The 18,257-nt window shown below is 39.2% G+C and overlaps 2 protein-coding genes across 2 annotated transcripts; both read right to left on the reverse strand.

The window, feature by feature from the left end:
- Positions 1–1,066: 1,066 nt before the first annotated feature.
- rp9 (RP9 pre-mRNA splicing factor) lies at positions 1,067–7,333 on the reverse strand. Its single transcript, XM_077591251.1, has 6 exons — positions 7,013–7,333; positions 6,162–6,192; positions 5,950–6,079; positions 4,193–4,284; positions 3,853–3,914; positions 1,067–1,615 (listed from the first exon to the last, which is right to left on the reverse strand). Exons 1-6 carry the CDS (start codon positions 7,159–7,161, stop codon positions 1,438–1,440), a joined length of 642 nt encoding a protein of 213 aa, XP_077447377.1. The 5' UTR covers positions 7,162–7,333; the 3' UTR covers positions 1,067–1,437.
- Positions 7,334–7,484: 151 nt separating this feature from the next.
- rmp24 (ribonuclease MRP subunit p24) lies at positions 7,485–18,048 on the reverse strand. The gene is made up of 5 exons (XM_077591162.1): positions 17,793–18,048; positions 15,842–15,864; positions 14,986–15,203; positions 9,556–9,743; positions 7,485–8,598 (listed from the first exon to the last, which is right to left on the reverse strand). Exons 1-5 carry the CDS (start codon positions 17,885–17,887, stop codon positions 8,415–8,417), a joined length of 708 nt encoding a protein of 235 aa, XP_077447288.1. The 5' UTR covers positions 17,888–18,048; the 3' UTR covers positions 7,485–8,414.
- Between the last annotated feature and the right edge of the window lie 209 nt (positions 18,049–18,257).

Genomic DNA, 18,257 nt, shown 5'->3' on the forward strand with positions numbered 1-18,257 from the left:
CAGATTTGTTACAATGGATTCACAAAAAAAACATAGCTAGTTCTGTCCCTTTGGAAAGAGAAAATGTCGCACTAATGCCGCAAACGAGAACTTTCTTGACCTTGGCTTTGGATCAAAAATGGAAGTGAGATACCACCAACAGATACGGTAAGTCCAAATTTGGCAAATAAGCATTTTGTTCTTCTTATCCATGGGTGTGCAAACTTTTTTGCTCAAAGATCTACTTTTGAAGGAGCCAACGTTCTGCGATGTTTCCCAGCTCAAGTCCCATATAAAATTTTACTACAAATCCAATCCTTGGATCAAATGTTACAGTCATGCGGTCTACAAATAGTACCTTAGCGATCAACTGGTAGCTGGCGTAACCGGACGTTTCGTCGAAAGACGTTTAGTCCCCGGATGTTTGGTCCCCGGACGTTTGGTCCCCGGACGTTTGGTTGACCGGACGTTTAGTCGACCGGACGTTGGGTAGAACGGACGTTTGGTAGAACGGACCTTTGGTAGAACGGACCTTTGGTAGAACAGACATTTGGTAGAACGGACATTTGGTCGCCGGGTTCGCTCGCTGTCAAATTATGACAGAGTTTACTGTTGATATTTTGATTTTAGATATTTAGATATTAAATATCTATTTGACCTGGACTTCTTATTTAATGTGGCTGTGAAACAAAAGATGAGTCGGGCTGTTGAAGACTTTCTGTTAATTATATCAGATAATTGATAATAGCTTGACTGAAACATTGGTATACACTGTTGTACGCATTTATCCAGGTATGGGTGGAGGGTTGGTTAATTTTGGATAAATGTAACCACACCAACATTTTACATCAAATGTAGAAATGTTCGAGGTGTTTGGCTACAAAACCTTGGCCAAGAACCAAATAAAAAAATAATCATCAAGACCTTCACTACTGAAATGACGGTAAAATAAGGGAAAGGGACCTCAGAGAAAATCCAAGCCATACATGACCATCAAGAGTGACAGACGATAACGGAATGGGGGCTGGGGATCTCAAAACTCTATACAGATAAAAGTTATGAAATAAAGGCTCATGCCACAGCAAACTTCTCATCGCATCTTTATAAGTTTGGAGTTGAAGCATGCTGGAAAAAAAAGTCTTTATTCTCAGGACACCATGAAACATTGGCGTACATTCCACTCCCATGGAGTCAACTCTTTTCCAGAGCAAACAACCCCCAAACCTCAAACCATCCCAAGTATGCTGCGCAGTCACGTCCTGAGGGTTAACTGGAGAACGTGGCGGTGCGCGGTTTCCGTTGCGCACTCCAAAGAGTGGTTTCGCAGGAACCAAAAATGGGGAGGTTAAGAAAACGACTTTCGAGTTCTGAAAAATGGTCACGTCATGTCCACTGTCCACGGACGGTGTCACCTGCAAGAGGAAGGGCCTTTCCTCGATATTCTTTCATTCTCGCTCCTCAGTCAGACTCGGAGGACGATTCGCGCTTGTGCTTCTTCTTCCGCTTCTTTTTCTTCTTCTTTTTGTCTTTCTTCTTCTTGTCCTTCTTTTTCTTCTTCTTCTTACTACTACTATCGGAGTCGGAAGAGGAGGAGGATGATGTTGTGTCTTGGAGAAGTTGTTGTAGCTGCTGGATTCTGGAGATGAAGATTCAGGCACAAGTTAGCGAGAACATCAACAACGCTTGCTTTATCTGAGCTGCAGCTGTGATCGCAGCGTGGTCGTGTCTGGGTCTTTAAAGTTTTGGCCCGAAGATGTGTTGATGATTTACGAGCATGAGATTCATTCTAACCACCAACTCAGAGATTAGCACAAGTCAAAGATGGAATCGCTTGCGTTTTATTGGCTGTCGTGTGGCTAAAATGCGATTGTCAACAAAACCTCACGATTGCTTAACTTTCAAAACAAGCGGTGGAAAAAAAAAGCCGGCTTTTGATGAAACGCTACATAGAAAAGCAGGTGTCGGAGTTATTGTGTTTAACGAATTATGCTTTATACGGTCAAATCTTCATGTTGAGTTACCATACCTGTCAACCTCTGGCGATAACTGCCCTTATAAATGATTATGATTCCCCTTACAAACCCCCAAAAACCTTACAAACACCGTACGACTCGTCGTACGGTGTTTGTAAGGTTTTTTGGGGATTTGTAAGGGGAATCATAATCATTTATAAGGGCAGTTATCGGCAGAGGTTGACAGGTATGAGTTACATTTTATTGACGGGTGAGCAGCCATTTTGGCAAAATGAAGTCTGATGATTGGTTCATTGCAAGGAATCTGATCCTTGTAATAAAATACTTCCTTGTTTATAATGTGACTCTAATAAAACTTTGTGTTTGGAACCTCTGAGCTCAGAGCAAAAAAAAAAACTTCTCAGTGTTTTTCTATGGGAAAGTTATGAATTCATGTTTATATCTAACAACAGGAGAAAAACATATTTACAACTTTTCCTAAGCAAACATAACAACGTGTACTCTGTTCTTTGGCAGATTTACGACTTGTGAGTCATTTGAAAGAAAATTAATGCCTTCATTTTGGAAAATGGAAGATTTGCTTACAGCCTGTAATAATAATTCCGTGAAAAAAGTTCAGTAGGAAAGAAGTAATAATATAAGAAGGCAACCGTATCTAGAAAACAAATTTGGAGCCCTGGGCTAATGTGATCATTTAATATTTTTGCAATTATTCAAAGCCACATAATAAAATCAGTAGGTTCTTGTATAGTTTGATGGAAAAAAATGTGGCTAAACCTGCCAAGAAATAATTAAAATGTCATTTTTATCTATAGCAAAAGGCACCAAATGAATTATGAAAATTAGGTTAATTACTGGTTCTATTGGAGACTTGGAAAGGGAGCTTAGAATCTTTCCATTCTCCCATCCAAGGAAGATGTCAGATGTTGAATGTGGTGTACACAAATACACAGGAGACTTCAAAAGCTGCCCTTTCAATGACCTTTTTGTTTTACAGTATTTAGTCAACCACCAATTGTGCAAGTTCTCCTACTTGAAAAGATTAGAAAGGCCTGTAATTGTCAACATGGGTAAACTTCAACCATGAGAGACAGAATGTGGAGAAAAAACCCAGAAAATCACATTGTTTTATTATTTAAAAAATTATTTGCAAATCATGGTGGAAAATAAGTATTTGGTCAATACCAAAAGTTCATCTCAATACTTTGTTATGTAATAATGGAGGCCAAATGTTTTCTGTAACTCTTCACAAGCTTTTCACACACTGTTGCTGGTATTTTGGCCCATTCCTCCATGCAGATCTTCTCTAGAGCAGTGATGTTTTGGGGCTGTCGTTGGGCAACACGGACTTTCAACTCCCTCCACAGATTTTCTATGGGGTTGAGATCTGGAGACTGGCTAGGCCACTCCACGACCTTGAAATGCTTCTTACGAAGCCACTCCTTTGTTGCCCTGGCTGTGTGATTGGGATCATTGTCATGCTGAAAGACCCAGCCACATCTCATCTTCAATGTCCTTGCTGATGGAAGGAGATTTTCACTCAGATGCTATTAATACAGGTAACGAGTGGAGACCTCGTTAGAAGAAGTTAGACCCCTTTGACAGCCAGAAATCTTGCTTGTTTGTAGGTGACCAAATACAAATTTTCGACTCTAATTTGGAAATAAATTCTTTAAAAATCAAACAGTGTCATTTTTTTTTCTTCCACATTTGGTCTCTCATGTTTGATGTTTACCCATGTTGACAATTACAACCCTCTCCAATCTTTTCAAGTAGGAGAACTTGCACAATTGGTGGTTGACTAAATACTTATTTGCCCCACTGTGTATGCAAACTCACACCAGTGTGCTTCTGCTGACCACACAAACACAAAATAATCTTTGGATCACTATTCATTTACCTGCTTTCCTTCTCATTCCTTTCATTTTCCCGCATCAGGTCGAACATTGGGTCTTCGTGCGCCTGCCAAAAAATACCGAACATGTCAAAATGGACAGCTAAAAGTCAAGATAGCTGTCAGGAAATGGCCTCTTAAGGCACCGTATTTAGCTTTTGCTGCTTTGTTTGCCGTGACTCAGCATTTTCGCACCAGGGGAAAAATGACACAGTTGCATTTATGGTAATCACTGCAGGGTCTGAGTGCTCCATTGTCCCATTTGGCTACATTAGATGAACCAGCCAGCATCCGTTTTTTTGTGGGTTATTATTATTATTTCTTTACATACAGTGCACTCACTCACCACCCGGAATTGCTCCAGTTTCTGGTTGCCTTTGATGAAAAACGGACACTCACGATCTCCCGTGCGATGGCCGTAGCGTTTGCATCTCCAGCCTGCCGCAAAAAAAGGAAACAGAAATGATGACTAAGTAGTAATTGAATCATTTGATTAATTAATCATGTTTTTAATTCCCCTTTCATGTCTGCGTCCAGTTGCCATGGTAACCAAAGAATGACACAAGAGCCTAGAACATTTAGAAAAAATGGCTAAACAAACCTGGCTAATAATTGGTTGACGTTAGAAACAGAATTTCCAAACATAACTAATTAATCAATCCATTAATTAATCTGAAATTTTCCCCATAATGCAGCAATGCCATTTAGCTAAATGCGATTCCTTTAAAAATCTTTGAAATAATACGTATGATTTGCTCATATTGACACAGTGTAAAACAGTTAAGAACATAATTAAATTTCTAAAGTACCAAGTACAATCTCTTTTAAAAAAAATGCACCTTTAATTGCAGTGTTTTTGAAATACAAGCTGTTAATTGGACATTTTTTTTGTCTTGTCCTCTGAGCAACAATTTGAAATTGTCCTCATTAAAAATCTAAATAAATACATTTAAGTAGAAAAAAACATTTTAGGGATGGGGTGTGAATTGGAATTTAAATATAGTTGTTTTATGACCAAGCATGGTCCTAAAACAAATTGAACTCACATCTCAAGGAGTCATTGGAAATAAAAATCTGTTAAAAAGTGTGATCACTTTTAGGACCCGCCAAATTTAACCATGGCAGATACCTTATCTTTTTTTGGAATATTTTTAAGTGTACGTATATTGGACTTCTTTGGAAAGCAACCTATCGATTATGATCGGGAGAGGTCGGCAGTTAAAATGAAATTCAATTAGCTCTGTCAATAGCAGCCAATGAGTTTAAAATGAAATTATCCTTTATTTAATTGTTCTTAGTTCAGTAATATTTTTGTCACAATCCATTTGATGTAATGTCTAAAAACACATCTCCCTCCAACAGAGCAAAAATACTGAATTTCTGAGGCTTTCCGATGAGCCTGAAAGGGAGAATATGAGTCACAGTAGACATTGGTTGCACTTTGGTGTGACAGTTGGAGGAACAATGAAGATCCCAGCTGTACGTTTGTTTTGTTTTCCCAGGCAGCCGCCATGTCGCAGCCGGCCAAACTTGCTGTTACCTCGCTTCCAATGCAACTTCAAGTTGTACAATGTAGCTCAAGAAACAACACAAAAACTAGATAAAGATCCGGCATCAAATGTGGGGTCATGTAAGCCACAATATTAACATTTGGTGTGGCTTACATGACATGTTCACAGATGTGGACAGCAGATTTTAACTATAAAGGCACATACAGACGCTCCCCTACTTACGAACGAGTTAGGTTCCGAGCGATTGTTCATAAGTTGAATTTGTTTGTAAGTTGATTCAGTGCTATATTTTGTATTATAATGTATGTTTAAGGCCTATATACTAATGGTAATAGTATTTTGTAATATTTATAAACCAGTTCCTTTTTTCAGGAGGCACCAGCAGCATTTTTACTGGTCTAAAAATATAAATGTCGCATTGGAATAGTATAGGTAAAACATGCCTAATTATGGCCCCCAATTACAATGTAAAGTCGATTTGCTTGTATTTATTTTCCATAGCGTTTGAGTGCCCTATAAAGAGTTAAGAGAAAATTGGTTTTCAATTAGATCACTTCAGGGAATAATTGCATGGTCTGTGTACTGCACTTACACTGCATCACCTTCACCTCCTTGCCCAGCGGCATCCACAGGCCCCTCGTGGGTGCATTAGCGAGGAAGCTACGCGCGCCCTCATTTCCAGGTTCGGCAGGAATGCAGTCCTCAGGCTTCTCCTCATGCTCCTGTCAATCAAAGTTGGACGGTAGGAGAAGTCACTTCAATGACCGTCAAGACTTGGTTGATTGTATCAAATCATGACATTACCTTGATGTATCCAGGGGGAGGTTTTTCATAGCTAGAAAAAAAGGAGACGTGTTAATTGCACGATTAATTTGCAAGTTAAGTACCAACATTGTAGGTTTCTGGATGATTAAATGCTTTTGTCAATTCATTATAGTCATTGTTTGGGACATTTTTTTTCTTGAGTATTCGTTTAGGTGACAGTGAAGTCATTAGGAACATTGAACATTTGCCTAGTACCACAAAAATGGGAAGTGCAACCATGACAAAGTATGCATGTAGCAACTTTAATTTCAAATTTCTCCAAATTAAATCTGTGAAATTGCATAATTTTGAATAGGTGAGTAGTGAGAGAGGTATATGACTAGGATTGACGCACCTTGCCTGGGAACTATAAAAAAAATCTTGATTTACAGGACCACAAAAATGGGAAGTGCAAATATGAGAAAGTACGGATGTAGCAACTTTAATTCAAATTTCTCCAAATTTAATATGTGAAATTGAATAATTTTGAGTATGTGTACTGCTAGGATTGACACACCTTGTCTTGAAATTATGAAGATTTTTTTTTACACTTACAGTATCACAAAAAGCCTTCAGGGGGCTTCACATAATATTGTACTTGTGGAGTAACGTGTGTTTTTTAATTGATCTACTTTATTTCATTTTTAAATTATGAGCTATACAGTGCTGTTTGTTTTGAATGGGATTACCGGAATGCTTGGACTAAGTGGGCAGACTATTTTGATCGTAAACACGAACGTCCGATGGCTTCGTCGCAGTAAGAAGTGGGCGGGGCATGCATTGAATAATGGTCAAATGTAATATTTTTTTCTTTCTTAGTTTATCAGTATTAAAAAAACTGCATTACTCACAATGTCTCGATGTGTTTTAGGTTTTGTACTTGTTGGTTGAGCCTCTTCATTTGACTTTTTATCTTCTCGTCGTCCTCCTTGGACGTTGACTTGTGTCTCTTATGCTCGCGTTTGTCGTCGCGCTCCCTCGACCTCTTCCTCGACGACATTTTGTAGCTGTCGCTAAACACACAATATTATTATAAATGATTTCCAAATACGCACAATCCACCTTAGCATGGCGTGCTGGCTAGTAGAACAGCGGCTACGCTAATGTGATGCTAACATTGCAGTGATACTGTGAACTTCCGGTATGGGCGAGTAGAGCTGCTTCGGGTTAATCTAGCGCCCTCAGCAGGAAGTTGACGACACTACGCCAGGCAATATTGTGTAATATTATATCCTAAACTAATCATACCAAATCTCAAGAAAACGTACCTATCATATTATTTTTTTAAAGTTTGGAAATTAAAGACGAAACAGGCAACACTCATTTTAGTTTCTATAAAGGTTTTTATTTAACATTTAAGTGATGTAGAAATACACATTTGAGGTATTAAAAATGAAGCATTACTCAATGGAATGGGGAAAGCAATTGCAGTAGAGTTAAAGTTGGTTGATGTCTGAGAACAATTTTATTACTTTGGCCAAAAATAATATATTCAGCCAAATACATGCTGGACTGTAAATAAACAGAGCTTACAATGCTTCAATTCTCACATTAACGCACATATTTATAAACCAGAGTTGTACTGCTGCATACAAGGCAAAACCATGGCTACCCAATTAAAGGGAAAAAACAAACAAAATCAAATTACTTTTTTATATCTCTTGTGACCAAATTCCATCTAAAAATGACTGCATTTTCTGGGCAGCAAGTAAAAAAATGTAAATCAAAATATGAAACAGAAAAAAACCCTGATATATAAAAAATTAAATCATTTCTAATACTATTAAGCAAAACTAAATGTGTATGTTGCAGTTACATATGCTGCAGAACATACAACCCTCATATCAAAACATCAACAATTTTTTGCATTGCTTAAAAAATAAACTGAACATTGTGAAGCAACAACAAATGAGACAATGTAAGCTTATAAACAACATTTTTTTGGTAAAGTGAATAAAGCAAACATGGTAATACCGCTTGTATATTTCTTACAAAAGTTTGGATATTACAATCAACAAATCCATCTCCATGAGGGGTGATCAATTCTGATTAATCCCTCAAATATGACACACATGTCAGTGTAGGAAAATGCTTAAGGAATTTTCATACCAAAAACCTCCAGACAAAATCCTCTTAGGCGGACACAAGGTTCACGGGAGCACTGTTGCGACATCCCAGTCGACGAGGGTGCTGTAGCATTTCGGGAACCAAAAGGAGATTCCCTTCCTTTTGTGTAAACGACTTACAAGTGACTCAAAGTGAAGTAAGGAAGTCCTTCAAGCTGCCCCTGGTGCCCTTGGTGCCCCTGTTGCTATCTGATTTGTCCTCACGCATCAACAGACTGGTGAGACGCTTGACCACCCAGTGCTTGGGCTTAGAGGGGGTCTTGTTGGAAGGGGTGGTGGAGGAGACTGAACCAGGCGTACTGGAGGTCGACCTGGTAAATGGGGAAAGCAATGTTAATACAGTGGTGCCTCGAGATATGAGCTTAATGGGTTCCAGGACTGAGCTCGTATGTCGATTTTCTCGTAACTCAAACGAACGTTTCCCATAGAAATGAACTAAAAACACATTAATTTGTTCCAACCATCTAAAAAAAAACACCCAAAACAGGATATTGGATTGGAAAAAAAAATTGTATTTGTTCTAATTTGCCATCTATTAACAAAGTAACAAACAACTAGTGGTTTAATACTACTAAAATGTGTTTAATATTATTAAAATTAGACTTTTGCGTAAGGGAGAGAGACAGAGAGAGAGGGGGGACAGAGGGTGGGTGAGAGACTGCACGGCAACGCGCTTGTAACATAACATAAACAAATTTAAATGGACTTTGATTACGATGCAGACACACTCAAAAGTAAGTTTAATCTTACCTTACACTAAACTTAATTCTAATTTTGTTTTAAATTTTGATACCTTTCTTCTCCTGGGTTGGCTCCATTTGCCCCGCCTCCCCTCTGACTTTCAGATGCAACTTATCGAGAGTTGTTTGCTTTTGTATTTAAAATATTCCCAAAATGATGCACACAAATGTCCTCACAATAGGATAACGCACGACCACTTGCCAACGAGAAGTAGTATATACGCCATTCGCACTGACTAACTAGGAAAAAAATACCTAAAAAAATGCAACGCTCCACCCAGTGCTCGTAATAACATTACACAAGGGAGTTGCGGGGAGAGAGACAGTGGCCATAATGTTCTTATGAGCAGCCTCTCGCGTCCGCTGTCTGCTCGCATATCAAAATTAGTCTCGTATCTCAAGATAAATATCTGCTCCAAATTTTACTCGTATCTCAAATTGCTCGTATGTCGGGGCACTCGTATGTCTTGGTACAACTGTATATCGCCTTTGTTTAGTCAAGGTTGCACTTCAGCTGGACTAGCTTACCTCGGTGTGAGCTGGGGGGTCTTGTTCTTGCTTGGGGTCTTACCAGGTGTGCTAGCAGACCAGGTCCTGTTAGCTGGCAAAGGGGTCCTTTGCTTGCTACTGCTACCCGGAGTAGAGAGGGTGGACAAATACTCCCGATTCATTCCTCTGTGTCTGGTTGTCTTGTTGCAGGTGTGGCAGGTTGCCATCTACATATGGAACCACAAATGAAAATAAAATTGTATATCTGTCCTTGGACACCAGTTCCGCCGAATAGAAAACTGAATGGACAAAACCTAATTGGCCATTTTCATTTGAAGCAGCCATTCAAGTTGAAGTGGAAACTGAACCCCTCAAATTTTGTGTGCAGGGTCACGTGCCAGCATGACTCAAAACACAGAACCCAGATCAATATTGCATTCTTGGAATACAAGTAAACTATGATCCACCACCATGTTTTTTTTTGTAATACCGCCTTTCACCATCAACCAATATTAACATGACAATTGTAGGGGGCTCCATATGAACTGTAGCGATAACTAGCATTAAATATCAGTTGATGACAAGGATATGAATGAGAAAATTCAACAAAAAATTCAATTAATTTTATATTTCCAAAAGTATTCAGCTAGCAGATACCTCGATCTAAAAGTTGTTAGTAAGACCATTCCAGAAATGCAGCAGCAAACAAATATAAATGCCTTTTAATTTTGTTGTGACTCATTTTAGACCCATGGGACTCAACAAACCCAATCCAGGGGGCTTTAATGAGCCCCGTGTGACGCACGCCACGACTCCAAACATCAGAGCTGCTTAGGAATCCTCCACAAATGAGCCGGGAAGGGATTCATTTAACAGCTGATAGCTCATAGCTTTTCGTACAGTTGTGGAAAGATTAAAAGCGAGGGAAATGCCGTATGGGAATTCAAGCCAATGAGAGAACGAGGAGGGGCTGTTGCCATGTGGTGGCGTCTATTCACGGGTGTGGATCCTATAACAGAAGCATGGAGGGCAACTTTTACCGAGTCACATAACAGAAAACTGCATAAAAGTGATTTTGAAGACCATAAACATTAACAGCGTGTTGAAAGTACAACCACAATTGGCCTTCCATAATCCAAATTAATCTCATTTTCATCAGATCCCCTTTTTACAGTCGCCTGCAATGAATAAATGCTCAACAACAGATTACGAGAAAATAATTCATGAAAAAAAGTTCAATCTTCATAAGGAGCCTTGAAGGTGAGGTTAAAAACGTGCAAAAAAGCAGAACATTCTAAGTTTTAAAACCATAAACGACTTCCAGAGTAAGAGGGGGTCACAAGAGACCACCTGCCGAACATAACTAGCTAAGAAGAGAGGGAAAAACTCACCGTTACAAAAGTAGCCATTTCGCGACAGATGAAGGGTTGGATTATTCTGTTGTAGGGTTTACTATACCAGCGAGTGCACGTCTAGCTTTATAGCCGATCGGCCCACCCATTTAGCCACTATGGGCGGGGGGGGTGTGTGGGTCAGTGCGCTGTCACAGGGTTGGATTTATTGGTGGCCTTCCCAGCACTGAGCAAAATGCTGCTCGCTGGGGAAACTCACACAGTGACGTGTAAACACGTCTTTAAAAGGTACAGTATGTCTTTGGTACTGAAACGCTGATGCAAGATTATGCAGCAAAAAATAAAAAATAAACAACAACTTCAGGAGAGGAATTATGTAAAGCAGAGGTGGGCAAGATATGGCCTACCATAGCATTAAATCAGTTACAACCACATCTTATTACCATGTACAGTGGTACCTCTACATACGAGCTTAATTTGTTCCGGGACTGAGCTCGTATGTCGATCTTCTCATAACTCGAACAAACGTTTCCCATTGAAATGAACTGAAAACAAATTCATTCGTTCCAACCCTCTGAAAAAACACCAAAAACAGGATATTGGAAAAACCTTACAAACACCGTACGACTCGTACGGTGTTTGTAAGGTTTTTGGGGGGTTTGTAAGGGGAATCATAATCATTTATAAGGGCAGTTATCGGCAGAGGTTGACAGGTATGTGACCAGGAAACGAACAAATACTTGAATATAGACAAAGTGACCCACTTTATCCAGATAATACCTTGAATGTACGTATGGTAGCCACTTATCACGTGTGTGATTTTAATTTTCCTCTAAATCCCTTAACATGGACCATACACGCACGTGGAGACTCTGATTGGCCCGTGTTTGGCCAAGGATTTTGCCCTCAGACTCCCCACACGTTAAGCTCTAAGGTTAGCCAAACATTTCAGGTTGCCATATGTCACTATGTGAATGACAAATCAAAGTATAACGACAAAATTGTGTCCCATATTGTTCCAACTCAAAAGATAAAGTTAGAAACAGAAACTGTCTGCCTCTGCGCGTTTTAAATTTTCAAACTATCTGCTACACGATTCGTTATACAATCAGGCCAAGGGGGTTGTAAGATAAACTACCACCAGTGGGATAATTCAAGCTCCTGTTTTTCTAAGAACAGGTCTACCAGCACATGCTTGTAGCCTAACTCGTTCACATTTTTGCGATAATTCTTAAGAAACTGCCTGTCGAAAAGAAAAGAGCCACATAGATCCGACCTCATGAATTAATTTTACGCCAGCCAGACTTTTTTGGCCTATTTATAAAATACCCCACCCTTTTACCCTGTGCAGTGAGGAATCAGTAAGTGTTGATCAATTTAACTTTTTGTTGGACAAAAAAATGATGACTAAATCGAGGGTACGGCTTATATGCGCATAAAAACACGGCGTGCACGAAACTGCAAGTTGACGGCGCCGTGACAGATGACGTCACGACGCAATGGCGCCGTGACGTCATTACGCAAGCAAATGCGGCCGATACGGTCATTTATTTCAAAATAGAGAAAATATCTACAGATAAAAACTAAATTTATCTTGATGTCTATGAATGAAATTCAAGAAAAAAATGTACGTATCATTTTCACCAAATTCTGCAATATTTTAACCTACTTTTTGTCATGTTTGGATCTGGGCAGGAGTTCTAGTGATGATTTACTGACACGTGCGTGCTCTCAAAGTAGTATAGTAATTCCATTAATGCACCTCATGTTGTCAGGCTCAGTTACAGTAGGGGGGTGCCATAAATTGCCCCTCCATTCTAACCCCACTGTCGGTGCCAACCGTTAATCTACTGTTGGGGAACGCCAAGTTCCTCGGATGACTTTTATTAGAAGCATAGGAAGCGTAGCTTTAGCTTGATCCAGAAAGTGACGACAAGGTTGTTTGTGTGCACAGAATGGTGTTCAACGGTGACTAATCCAGCTGGCACCCACTTGACGGGAATAATTGTGCAGATACAAATACACACAGTTGGGAGTATTCCCCCAAAAAATGACAAAGGCATATAAGCCATATTTGTCGCTCAAAAAAATGATGAGAGAATCCAGGGTACGGCTTATATGCGCATAAATTAGACTTGAGATGCACGAAACTGCAAGGTGACAAAGACGAAACGCCATAACGCAAAACAATGCGGCCGATATGTTCATTTATTTCAAAATAGAGCAAAGATTGCTAGTTCATTTATATGTATGTATATGTACGTATATGTATATTTATATGTATGCATATGTACGTATATGTATATTTATATGTATGCATATGTACATATATGTATGTATAATTGCTATATATGTATATATATATATATATATATATATATATATATATATATATATATATATATATATATGTATATATGTATATATATATATATATGTACATATGTATATATATATATATATATATATATATGCATATATATACACACATATTTCAGCAACACGCTTATTTTTTTATCTATATATTTATTACCTATTTATCTATGTCTAAAATGTCTTTTTCTGTGTCTGCATTCTCACCCTCTTGCTACTGTGACAATGAAATTTCCCAAATACGGGATGAATAAAGTTATCTAATGTAATCTAATACTACTTTAGATATATTAGTGACAGTTTGCATAGCAAAAGGCTATGTAACGGTTTTTGCCAGAGCAGTTTGCAAGTTGTAATACCACAACACCATGGCTCACGCTAAGCTATTTGAGGCGGCACCTCTCGTTTTTAAAGAGGAGACGAGTGGGCACCGATCACAATCTCCGTATTATCTGGTGTTGACGTGGTCGATAGGAAGCCTTGCGCATTCCATCTCTTATCGTTCTAGAGGGCGGCAGAGTGGACGAGGTCTGAATTGTTGGCCTCGAAACATATGCTACATAACTGACGGTCCAAAGAAGATAAAAATATCTTCTAATAGAGTGGTATTAGTTTAGGAGGAAGTCACGTGATAAAAACACTCGACATCAGTGAGGAGTGTGATTGTTATGGAGTGACAGATTTAAGAGACTATCTCCACAACAACAATGGAAGTATTACAAACTCTGCCTATTAATTTGGGGGGGGAAGTGAAAACCTGCTAAAACAAAGATCTGAAACAGAAAAAAACATTTAGGGCTTAATGATAATGACGATCATGTAGCCTAGAAAGTTGGCTGTCGATATTGGCGAACCAGGAGGTAATAGGCCAAAATCCTGTTACATTAGCGACAGCATTTAATCCCTGAACATCAGCAGTCTCATCGGTAGTGATGTCCCAATTCGATACTCAGCGAACCGAACAAACAAATTTAAATTAACTTGGATTAATATATACAGACACACTCAAACATAGGTTTAATGTAACTTTACACAAAACTGAATTCTAATTTTGTTTTAATCTTTTTTTTAATCTTCTTTCTGGCCGGGTTAGTTGTTTGCCACGCCTCCACCCTCACGTTCGCTATCGATGGGCTGTTTGCGGTTGTATTCCCTTCAAAATATTCCCAAAATGATGCACACAAATATCCTCACAATAGGATAACGCACGACCACTTGCCAATGAGAAGTAGTCTTGAATGAGCGATCGCGGGAGCTAACAGGCTAAGGAAGGAAAAGCAGGAAATGCAACAGCTGAGCTTACCCACGTATTGATTGTGGGTAATGAAGTTTTATTCTGAGATAGGGTGCCATTGCCTATCGGTTGGTGTTGTGTGCACGAGTATACTTCATTACCCAGAAAGCCCTCTTTTTGCCCATGCATGCGCGTCGTGCGTTTTCTGGTCCATGTGTAGCGGAAACTCGTCTGAATAAATCGTTCAGTGCTTGTAGATATCAGTTATACACGAAAGAGATGCGGCAAAAAAGACAGTGCGCTACAATGATAAACAGCCTCTCATATCATGGCCACCTGGCTTTCTCGCATCTCGAATTTTTTCTCGTTTCTAGGGCGAATTATTTGATCGAAATTGTCATCGTATCTCAAGCATCTCGTAGGTAGAGCTGCTCGTATGTAGAGGTACCAGTGTACAGGTATTGAATCGGTAAAACATACCTTGAAAATAATCGGGTCATGTCTACTCACCAGTACTGAGGATGACATCATGAAGCGACGCAGCCTGGATTTCTGCGCTGCGCCGAGCACTCTCCCGTGGGCTATCCGTTGCTTGAGCCTCTGCACCCTGGCGGATGGACGACATTTGGGTCGCAGACGCACACGGTAGTTGTCAGGCCGCAGCCACTGGTAGCAGTGCTTGCAAAATGACTTATCAAGTCGTTCCGCGTATTCTGGCGTATCCGTTTCTGTAAAATGATAGACTCATTACTAAAATAAACTATTTCATTATATCATGTTTACAATTAACAGCACAGTATACGGCAAACCGCTTGTTCAGTTGACTGTCATGAAATCACTTGGCATTTGAGTGTCATATCGCTGGCTAGCATTGATTTTGCCTGGTGCAAGTCTGAGTGTGTTTGCTGCCAAGGCAGCTGGTGGGTTTACTGAGGTTTATCAACAATGACAAGGTACCGTTTGCTAGCACAATCTGGCCTTTGAGGCAGCATGGCATCAAATGATAAAACAAATACCGTATTTTCTCACATATCTTCCTGGCTACCAGTAGTTCAAATTTGTCCTCTGTAGAGGACATTTGTTAACCTAAATATCTCTCACCCAGTGCATCCGAATGGCATTAACCAGATTTCCAATGATACCAAATTTCTTTTGCAGTATTCCAATTACTTCACATAGATTTGGGAATTTCAAAATAAATTTGATTGGACAATATTTTTTTTCCTGGTAGTCAGGGGGATATTGGTTGCCTTCGCGTGTAAGCCGAACCCTTAAAATTGTCATTCAGTCATAATTTTTTTTAGTAACAAATACGGCATATACGCGAAAAAATAATAGAAATAAAACACATGATCGGGTGACTTACTGGCGGTGTTTACATGCTCCTGACTGTGAAGAAAGAGAAAATGGGCAAATTAGACAAATGACCAAAACACTATAAACTTAATGAACATTTTACATAGAGTGCAGCTAGAATTGACAAAATCTGACACGTGATAAGTTGGGTTGAGTAAAAAAAAAAGATTAACACGTCTTTGGTGAATATAAACCTAATTGTGGTGTAAAATGTATTAACTCATTTATTACCTATTTATTTATGTCTAAAAATGTCTTTCAGTACATTTAATATACATCTATACTCTTCATTTGAATTTGATCCTAAAACAGAAAGTCAGCACTCATCATTTACTTTCCCGGGCCACACTAAATGATGCGGCGGGCCAGATTTGGCCCCCGGGCCGCCACTTTGACATATGTGGCCTAGCACAATAAAGTAAAAAATTGTAAAATGGAGAGCAACAGGCAAAATAGCCATTTGCTAACATAACAGTGCAGGATGCTCTGCTTTAATCTGAAAACAATGCACAAATTGTTTTTTATTTAAATTGCAAAAAATAAGACTTTAACAAATAAAAATAAATACATCTAGGTAGATAGAGTGCAAATTAGCGTATTCGGTAGAAGTTACTACTTTTAGCCTCTCTACTTGGATACAGATGTCTAAAATGAGTGGGTGCTAACATGAATTCTGCCAAACAATACATGGCAACCCACCAAAATATATCACAAGCCTCAACAACCCCTCTATAGGAGCCTCTACTTTTGGAGCACCACTGATGTCATATCTGCACTTGCATTGGAGTAGGCCACCGTAGAGTCCACCTAAAATTAGCTAAGAAGGGATTTTGTGATTGTGTTTTTTTTTTAGTTGGGTTGCACGTGCCATCGGAAGGTCTGGATGTTGTTTGGGGTCGGATTTAATCTAGCTGCAGCAGTGGTGTCTGTTGAGGCTGTCCAGCCTGAAGGTGAGATGGACCGTGTGAGGACAGAGGAAGATTGGCAACTAATCACTCGCCCCCGAATTGGACACACTTAGCCTTTGATCCGGTCCAAATTTAATAAACCGTACTTGGATTAGACAAACTGTTTATTTGGAGTACACTTCTGAAATGAAAACGTGAGGATCAAAAGTTTAGTTGGAGATTTTGTGTATTTCAATGACATTGGAACACAATCCCATTGGAAATGCAATTTGTATCATTTTTATGTTTTGTTATGATAAACTTTTGTCTTTTATGGAGAGACAAATTTCCACTTACATCCGGGGGAACTTCCAAATATTAAACCTACATTTCCCTGGTGGATGTAACATATTTGAAAGCACTGCTGTTTCCAGCCTAGGAAGAATCAAGCCCATACAATCTCTCTTGAGAGCCTACCGGTCATAAACAAGGGCTTCCTTATTTACATTTTTGTTATGCATCTCCTTTTAAGTGCAACGTTTCGTCACGGCGAAAAGCGGGAAAGATGCTATCAGCACATTCCTGGATGACGGTGCTTTTAGCGAAATGGCACCTCTCAACTCAGCCGCCTCCTACATTTCTTGAATTGGAAATATCACAGCACATTTCCCACCAGCATACTTTCCCCCTTAAACAATGTATGTCTTCATAGGACAGCCCATTTCAAGGGAAATGGTCCATGGCTCCACAAATAAATTATATCCTATTAGGAAAAAATATAGTCAAGCACTACATTAATTTTATTACAATTGTATAACGTTAAAGGAACGTGTATGATCCTATTAGACCAATATGCATACATATTTTTCTGAAAATAATACATGTGGCGCTATACACACATCAGCCACTAGAGGGTTCTAGGAAAAACTATAAATAACTTGTCACTTGCTGGTTTTGCAATTCCACAAATTCACTAGTAGTGGTGGTTTTCTGCTATAACAATATGTAATGCCACCGAGGACTCTGATAATTAAACGTGAGTTGTTAAATGATGAGAAATTGTATATTTCTTACAGCAGAAATCGAGATTCCTCCGGACAGCTTTCTTCAAAGAGCTGTGACGCCTGTAGTCGAAACTTGTCTGTCAACGTTTTTTCCTGGGCGTTCATTTTTTCAATAATTAGAATGTTATTTTGTTTTTAAACGTCACAAAAAAACGAGGAAACTACAACGATCACTGAGTTATCAGGCCTATTATTTACTGGAAACAGCAGGCAATCGTCAATTGCAGGCACGTTCTGTCGCCGAGCGATGACGCAAATAGCGCTTGGAACTCTGGGAAACTGAGTTCGGAGCAGGAAATGTCTTGGCTTTGCATTCCAAAATTTAAAACACAATGAATCACTTTACTCGATCTTCAAAAAAAATACAGTTAAATTTGAATACATATGTTTCATTTACTCTGGGCTGTAACAGCGGTATAACAACTCAAGGTGTCGCTGTAAGACACCAAAACTCCCAGCGAACACCCGGTGAAAC

Source organism: Stigmatopora argus, chromosome 21 (genome assembly GCF_051989625.1).
Source record: "Stigmatopora argus isolate UIUO_Sarg chromosome 21, RoL_Sarg_1.0, whole genome shotgun sequence".
In the NCBI taxonomy this organism is placed as follows: Eukaryota; Metazoa; Chordata; class Actinopteri; order Syngnathiformes; family Syngnathidae; genus Stigmatopora; species Stigmatopora argus.